Genomic DNA, 8610 nt, shown 5'->3' on the forward strand with positions numbered 1-8610 from the left:
GCTGGCAGGAAATACATAATCGCTTGTTGATCTTTTCTAAATAAGTACCAGCGAACCAGGTCCGGTCCAGCTCGCTCTAAGCGGATTTACATTGCACAACAGTTTGTGTGTTCTCTCTCGGGGGATCACAGAGGAAACCTTTTCATTGAGAATCTTAGTGAAAGTATGCGCTGATTGAAATGTCCTCACCGATCTTTTGCGGTCTTTACCTGTCGCACGGACGTTTTGAATTGTTGATCCCCTCTCAGTGCTGGCCCCAGGATATGTCGGCACAAGGTCCTGTCGATCACACAGTCGCCGGCTTTTCTACCAGTTAAGGTCAAGTGAGGTTAGGTAAGGAAAGACAAACTTTTACAATTAGTTTGTAATTTATAATTAAAATCAAAATAAACTAAACCAAAAGTAAATACAGGTAAAATGTTGCATGGAGTATGTCGTATCGGAAAAGCACTGTAGCACTGTATGTGGTACTATTGGTGTCGCTCGGTCTCACTTGGCTCTCGTTGTTGATATGCACTGCACTCCTGGTTCATACGCTGCTTCATCCTAGCCAGCGACTCTTGGTACTCTATAGCCTTCTCTTCTGCGAAAAGCTTGTAGTTTTGGGCAGTCTGCATGGCGATTTGGTAGCGCTGCTGCGAGGACAGCATGGCCTGCTGATGGTCACTTTGCATAATAGCAATCCGATCCTGCCAGTATTTCTCCACCTGCAAGACCTGCATCTTTTGCGACTCCCACTGTTCCAACACTGTCTTCATCGTTAGGCGCTCGGAATCAATGCTAGAAAATACATCGTCGAAGCCGTGCTGAAGGTCGGCTATGAGTCGTTCCTTTTCGCGACTTTTCCCCAGAATGCTTTTTAGTTCGGCATTCTTAGCGTCCAGAATTTTCGAGGACTGGGCACGCTCCTCCGTAATGGTGCGCATCAGCAGCTCCACTTCCTTCAGGCGCTGTTCATACTTGGCTTGAAGACATTGGTACTTCTCCCCTGCCTTTCGCATCTGAGAAGATAAGCTCTTAGACTCCTCCGCAATTTGATCGCAACATCGCTGCTCAATCTGCTTGATGTGCTCGTAGGTGAGCTCTGTCGAAGTCGTTGACGCCTCCGTAGCGCCTCTGAAACTCTGGCAGGTCTCTGAAGTATCGTGGGGAGTGACCGACTTATCAACATTTTTCTGCTCTTTAATGTAGTCCTTAAGCTGCTCGACGTTCCTCTTGAACACAGTGACATCCGCTGTCAAGAGATTACCTTGATCCACATTCCCCAAATGTTCTTTGATTATGTTTGCCTGCCTTTTGTTGGTCTTGTGGAGCTTCGCCATTTGAATCTCAGCCTTGCTAATAACTTTCAATTTTTCAAGACATTTGCTACAATTAGCGGACATCTCTCGCTCCCATCTTTTCTGCAAGTCGTCGAGATCTTTCTGAAGATTGTCCTTCTCTATCTTGAGCATTTTGATATGCTCTAAGTTGATTTTATCGGATTGCATATTTCGCTTGAGATTGGCATACTGTTTGCGCTGCTCCTCGAGTTCTTTGGCAACGTCGCGTAGCTTGCTCAGCTCGTAGTTGAGAATATCATTTTCCCGAGAAGTCTCCTCGTGCAGTTTTGACAGCCGATCCACCTCCAGTTTTGCTTGAGCTAACAAATCACGGTTTCGATCCATCTCCAGACGAAGCTCATCTGATTTGTCCCGCTTTGTAGACAGCTTCCAGTTATCCTCCATCAGCCGATCACATTTCTGCCCAAGAGTTCGATTATCTTGGTTCAGTCTCAGCACTTCAGCTTGAATCCCTTTGAGGTGATTGTCGCTCTTCTCGTTGAGCTCCCTTAGAGCATCCCGCTCTGCTATTAACGGATAAATTTGCTGCTGCAGTTGCGAATAGCTTGTGGCCTTTTGTTGTAGTTCACTTAGTTCTTTTTGCAGACACGAAATGCGCGAATCCTGGCGCGTTTTTTCCTCGCTTAAAGCGGTAAGTTTCCCTAGGGACTGACTATCCTTCGTGCGAAGCAAGTGCAGATCCCTGTCGCGCTCCTTCAGCAGCTCTTGTAGCTTGATAATTTCATCCGTCGTCTCTTTGGGATTAGCTAGAGCCCGATGAAGGCGAGCCATGCGATCGTCGTGACTGAGGCAAGCGGTGACACCCTGCGGTGTTTGATTCTTTAGCAATAGAGCATCGATCGAATGCAGCCTAGCCTGAGCCCAATCGAAGTGTTTAGTCATGACGCCAACGGTGTGCTCAAACGATGCGATCTTGGCCTCCAACTCCATAACGTACTGCTGCTGACGATCCTTGTCTGGCTCGAGTTGGCTGCATCGACTCTGGGCCAAGTCGAGAGACCCCTTTAGCTCATTTATCTGGGCATTCTTTTGCAGTAGCATGGCTTCAAAGTCCGACTCCAGGGCTTTGTATCGTTTAGTGATTGCTTCGAATTCGGTATGTTTTCTGTCCAGCTTTTGGCACTGTGCCCGATGATGTTCTTTCAACTCTGCGATGTACTGCTGAAGCTGGCCACTGCTCTGCTCCAGACGTCTTTTATCCTCCCGCAGCTTCTTCATGCCGTCTTCCTGGTTCATGCACCTCGCCTGCGATTGCTGCATCTCTTGAAATGCTCGCTTCAGTTGCTCCTCTAAGATGCTCCGGCGGTTCTCCCCCTGCTGGGCAAAGGTATGTGGCTTGTGAGACGTGGATTGGAGCTGTTTTTCTAACTTGTTCAGTTGCTCCTGTTGTATGCTGGCTGGAGTGCATTTAACTGACACCGAATTCGCGGTCGTGTAGCTTGTGATATCATCATCGTCACCCTCGACATCATAGAAATCGCTCTCCGCCAAGTCGTCCATTTTTTCGTTGCCTTGTTTCTTATCCTCTTGAGCGTATTTTCCTTTATTCCGCTCTAGGCTCAAACTCCCAATCAAGTCTTCCGCCTCTTTCAACTGGCTCTCGCGCGGTGTAGCCATGTCAATCCGTAAAACATGTAACGAACATAGTTATATTGTTCAATGAAAATTTGATTTTTCCTTAAATTTATTTGTTACGCCGTATTTTAGTTGTATAAAAATTGTTTACCAAAAACAGAATGAAACTGTACTGTCAACAAATCTGTCTGACTAAATATTCGTTCGAGTCGATTGTAAGTAATTCAAATTTTTTGTTTAATGCTCGGCCAGCCTGCTTTATTTTCTGCAAAATATGAGTGATATATGCTATGCTAGATATAACGCCCGAATGGTAATTCGTTGATGGAAACAGCTACAAAGAGAGAGATGGAAAATTCGAAACCAAATTCAATTATTTGGAATGTGGATAAGCTTGAGTGAGAAAAAGAGTAGCCTATATTTGTTGCAGTATCTGTTTCAGAAGCAGCTGGCAATGATTTTCCTTTCATTTGTTTAGTCGGTTCCGTTGGAGAAATTAAACCTTTCTTGAACGTCCTGACTCCAACCAGTCCCGCTCTCAATGGCCTGAGGTTGGTTGCAAAAAGCAACCAATCCTTACAATCTGCCTCTCCCTTATATACATTTCCCCTCTCTTTCTCTTTGAGTGCTGGCAGGACATACATAATCGCTTGTTGATCCTTTCTAAATACCAGCGAACCGGGACTAGAACAGGGACCATCGGGAGTATGTCGTCCGGTCCGGCTCGGCCAGCACCGGGTGACATAATCAAATCAATAATTTATGAGTCCACTTCGCTCTAAGCGGATTTACATTGCCCAACACTTGGTGGGTCTCCCTCGGGGGATCAGAGCGGAAACTTTTTCGTTTTCTTTTCTGGCAGGGTATTTGAAAACGAAACAGAATCAGAAACTGATATCAATTAAGGGAAAGTGAGAAGTTTGGTTGTCTGTCGAATTGGCCAACTTTTGACTGGCGGAATGTGGGGGAAAGAAGGAGTGGGAGGATTCGCTAAGAGTGGGAATAGGAGGAAACGACTACGCGCACACTCCGTTCGCTGTGGATGTGGATGATAATGCGAGTCAGCTAAGCAGGAAACGTGCCACAAAAAGTAACCCTGCCACCACCAAAGGGGATAACAGTGCCCGCACAATATGTTACAGTCCACACTCCGCGACAGGGGAAATAATTGCAAAGCAAACAAAAGAGAAACAGAATCAGAAACAGTGACGAGACAGAGAAACAGCAAACGAAAAATCATAAAAACTGTCGCGGTTCTCTGCTGCGGCTGCTGTCCGCTCCGCTGCTTAGCTGCTGCTCACTTTGGGATGGTTGCCATTTGTCCATCATCCATCCAGAAGCAGATGAAGAGCAGAGGTCTGACAGAAACAGCAGCAGAGATGGCAGCAGAGCAGAGCAGCCAGCGTCAGCTTCTAAGACGCTGGCAGAGGAGCAGCAGATGGAGAAACAAGCCGCTCCAGTCGATTGCTTTTGTTTGTTTGCCAAAAGAGAAGCGACGGATAAATAAGGAGTGGAATGGGGACTCTGGACAATTGACTTTACATTCGAAAATGGTCGAAAATTGCTTATATTAAGTACACGAATTCGAGTATTATGCAGTGGCCACCCTGTATGTTGGCCATTATGCGATTTGACTAATTTGGCGCCATTTCAGCGCACTTTTTGTCCTGTTTAGGACTAAACTCCAGCAAAGAGAGAGTCACCGTTATGATTACAATGACCCCCATGATCCCGACCAGCAGTCGCGTGTCATACCAGTCGTAGTTCTGGCCCTGGTAGCAGTCCCCCTCTTGTTCCCGGTCCTTTGAAGAGTCGCACGATGTTGGCAGATGCTTAGCGGTAAATTTTGTCCTGTAGCCAAAGCCAGCAGCCAGAAGGAGGAGGAGGACGAGGACGAGGACGATTCAACCAACCAACTAACCAGAGACGGAGGCAGGGACAGAGGTACAGGGTAGAGGTAGTGGCAGTGGTTGCTATCTGAGGACGCATTCTCCTCCGCTCAACCTGCTCTTCCTGCCTCCTCCATCAGCCAAGGGCCCGCAGTTTAAAGTTCCTCTTCCTCGTACCTCTTTTCAGTACAAGAATTCGCATTTCCAACCGAGCTCCATTCCAGTTTCCATTCCCCGATAGGCAAACGTTTTCCTCTCCCGCCGTGGACCCTGTTGACGGCACATTCAAAAATCCACAACAGATGCCATGACAGGTCCACCTTCCTCTGTTCCCATTCCCCTGTTAGGCCCGGGACAATGCGGCGTATGATTATTTGACTGCTAATGTGAGGAAAGTCGTCACTGACGACTAGACCCCCTAGACCCCGACTCCGCAGAGTGGTCTGTGGTCTCGGTTGAATCTTTGTTCACTACGATTCGGGCGGAGTTTACTTTAAAGTTGATTCGCCCTTAAAAATGCTGGCCAGGCAGAGGCACTCGTATCAGCAAGTATTGTCCTGCACCTACAGAATGTTGCGCAGTTGAGTGCGCTGCAATCAGAAATCAGAATTCGACTGGTTTCGTGGTTCATTAGAAAGAGAAGGAGATGAATATGTTGGAGGTAGTGAAAGCTTGGATGTTTTCCTCTTTTGTCGAAAGGAGTGGCGCTGATCGAGTGATTAATATTTGATCATTTAAATGTCCCTAAAAAAGTATAATGGGCATAATCATCTTCCTTTCAATCTTAAGGCAAATATTTAACCACTTTCAAAACTAGTCGGATTTCTTCCTAACCTTCCACTTTCTTTCTCCTATAATGTGCCATAATTTCATTATTATTTTGCCTGAACGAATAATTTTTATTCGCCGAGAGGAGGAGATCTGCTAGACCCAGAGAGGAGGGGCATCGCTTCAGCAGACAGAAAAGTGGATCATACGCCACATTGGCCGTAGCCGTAACCCTTTCTATCTCTCACGGCTGAAGGCGTGGCATGCCACGCATGCTGGGCACTTATGCACACACACACGCAGAGCATGCCACATGACGCCAACTGACAGCCACAGTTAGACAGTGAGTACAGTGAATACTCTAGAAATTGGGACTTTATAACTAGATTTTAATTTGAATTTGAACAAACTTTTTTCCGAATTGTAGCCAAATTAACAGTTACGGACAAGAGAGAGTTGAGAGAGTATTAAGATAAATATCCCCAAACACCCAATAGAACACACTCTCCCCCGAAACCAAACACACTAAATGGATATCCTGTAGGACCTCTACAATCTTAAAATCTTTATCGTCGATGCAATAGCATTCTCTATACCGAGGATCTACTGTAATTACGTGCCTGTATTTATTGTAGCGATTTATCGCTGCAAATATTTAGTTCTGCTTATTGAAATTCAAGTTGGATAAACTCTCACCCTCTCCCCATCCCACCACACTAGCGTACCCCTTCCACCAGTAGCCTCTCCAAATAGTTGGTAACGCAGCAAGCGGCAGCAGCTGAAGCGACCTAGAGCCGCCGCCGGGCAGTGCCAACAAATAGCGGCAAGACAAACCCAACACCCGACACCCAGCACTTGGCCAACATCCTCCTATACCGCTGCTGGTGCTTCCCCTGCTGGTGGCTGCCACTACTGCTCCTTCTGCTGCCCTGCAGCGTGGCGTCCGCAACGCCTCCTGCCGCAACTTTTGCTGCTGCTACACTATAAATATAACATTAATTTTTATGCTCTCATATTTAGACACGCTTCAGCGCACATCCATACTATAATGCGCGCAAACACACACACACACACACACACACACATAAAGATAGGACGCCATTGAATGACGTTTATGAGCGATATCGTTGTCGCCGCGGCGCAACATCCAATGTTAAGTGTTTGGCAGAGGATTAGCAGCGCTTTAACAGCAGCATCCACAACTGTTAATGCGCTGCGGCTGAATCGCGACTGCGGGTGCGACTGCGACTGCGACCGCGACGTCTACGTCAGCGACTGCTTCTATTGTCATTTGCCACATGTGAAATTTACCGTTACTTCTTAGCCGACATTCATTCGTCGTTTACATTCCGCTCGCGTTGCGCTTTATCCGAAACTGCGTGCATTTGAATTTTCGATTGCGATTTTTATCGCTCTACACTGTTGTTGTTGGTGTCTGTAGTTGTTTTTGTTGTTGGATCACTAAAAAAGACTGTTGGAATTGGTGTGGAAAATGGCCGGAGAAAGGTGTGAGAGATACGAAGGGATTTTCCATTAAAAAAATTTTAAGAACAAGATTTATTTGGAATATATTAAATAATAATAAACTAAATACCAAATAATATGAGTTTTTTCAAATAAATAAGGTTGTATTATACAAAAATTTACACTAACTCGAATAAATTAAATAAATAGGTACAGAAATATCTAATACAAAATAATAAAATAATATCTAATAAAAGATGAATACAATACAAAATTAAAATGAACAAATTAGTTTTCATTTTTTAATCTGAAAAAATGCTACGAAAAATGTTGAGAATATCTTTTATCAAGGAATATTTTAAAAATGTATTTAAAAAAATAAACAACCTTAGTCTTATTAATTTCATAACAATCTTAATAATAAACGAAATAAAATAATTAATAAATAACCAATTAATAATAATAAATAATAAATAAATAATAAAAAATAATGATTTTTAAATTATTTCAGAGTTTCATAGATCCGATCATAGATTCTTAAGATATATTTTCCTGTATGTTTTATAACTAACGAAAAAAATTAAGCACGTGCTAAAGAGATTACAAAAATAACCAAAAATCAGGAAATTTCCAAAGAATGTTATTCAAATAGTAGGGGAAAATTCTATCCAACTTCTGTCCCCCGCCTGCCGTTGTGTTTGACGCTGTTTTTAAGAAATGCACCAGCAATACTATGTTAATTACGTGAATATCTTTATAGAAAATGAATGCAAACCCTCCTCGGGTCATGTAATTGTAAATGGTAAATCGAAAAAGTCATTTCGACAACGCAAAGCAAAAGCTAAGTAAAACTTTCAGAATCGCGTCGACGGTCGAGTAGTTCGGAACCATACAGAAAGTGTTTGAATATAGTTCAAGTTTCAATGAACACATTAAACCAGCCACATGGAGCCGAAAGGACTAAGTGTCTTTATAAATAAACGAAACACTATTAAAAGGAATAAACATTACATGCATATAACAAAATAATCAATGAGTGCTATTAAAAAATAAAAAATAAAACTAGAGATCTTTAAACTGACCTAGAACAAATCTATATATAGCTCAAGCAGTTACACAAACAGTCGATCCAGACCAAACCAGACCTGGAAGAGACTGATACTTATTGTGGAATCAATACAAACATTACAGAACAGACCTTTCCAAATCATTTGTCACTTTAGTCATGTAATTCCATATTGCGTTGTTACGCCTTGAATTCGTAGAATTGAAGGGTATAATGAATAGGTAGGGGTATACGTAACAGGCACTTGGAACAAGATGGTTTCCGACCTCATGTCGACCAGCCACTTGTGGATCAAGGCTGTATCGATCTCTGCATTTCCCGTTTGACAGACTACGAAAAGGTCAGGATTGTTGGAACTATCCCCATCAAATAATTGAGTCGGGCATAGGGTATACTATCCAAAATGCTTAGAAATATCAATAGATTTTCATATATTGATTACCACAAAAAGAACTTGGAGCTTAGGTGTTTCTTGTCCCTTAACTATTAAGATTCCATTTCCAAG

At 43.6% G+C, this 8610-nt stretch overlaps 1 protein-coding gene across 1 annotated transcript; it reads right to left on the reverse strand.

Annotated features, from left to right (window-relative positions):
- Positions 1-470: 470 nt before the first annotated feature.
- LOC117187071 (protein Hook homolog 1-like) lies at positions 471-2960 on the reverse strand. Its single transcript, XM_033388903.1, has one exon. It carries the CDS (start codon positions 2958-2960, stop codon positions 471-473), a length of 2490 nt encoding a protein of 829 aa, XP_033244794.1.
- Between the last annotated feature and the right edge of the window lie 5650 nt (positions 2961-8610).

Source organism: Drosophila miranda, chromosome 2 (genome assembly GCF_003369915.1).
Source record: "Drosophila miranda strain MSH22 chromosome 2, D.miranda_PacBio2.1, whole genome shotgun sequence".
Taxonomy (NCBI): Eukaryota; Metazoa; Arthropoda; class Insecta; order Diptera; family Drosophilidae; genus Drosophila; species Drosophila miranda.

Coding starts and splice junctions, on each gene's coding strand:
- LOC117187071 (XM_033388903.1), bottom strand. CDS start 2,960: ATGGCTACACCGCGCGAGAGCCAGTTGAAAGAGGCGGAAGACTTGATT.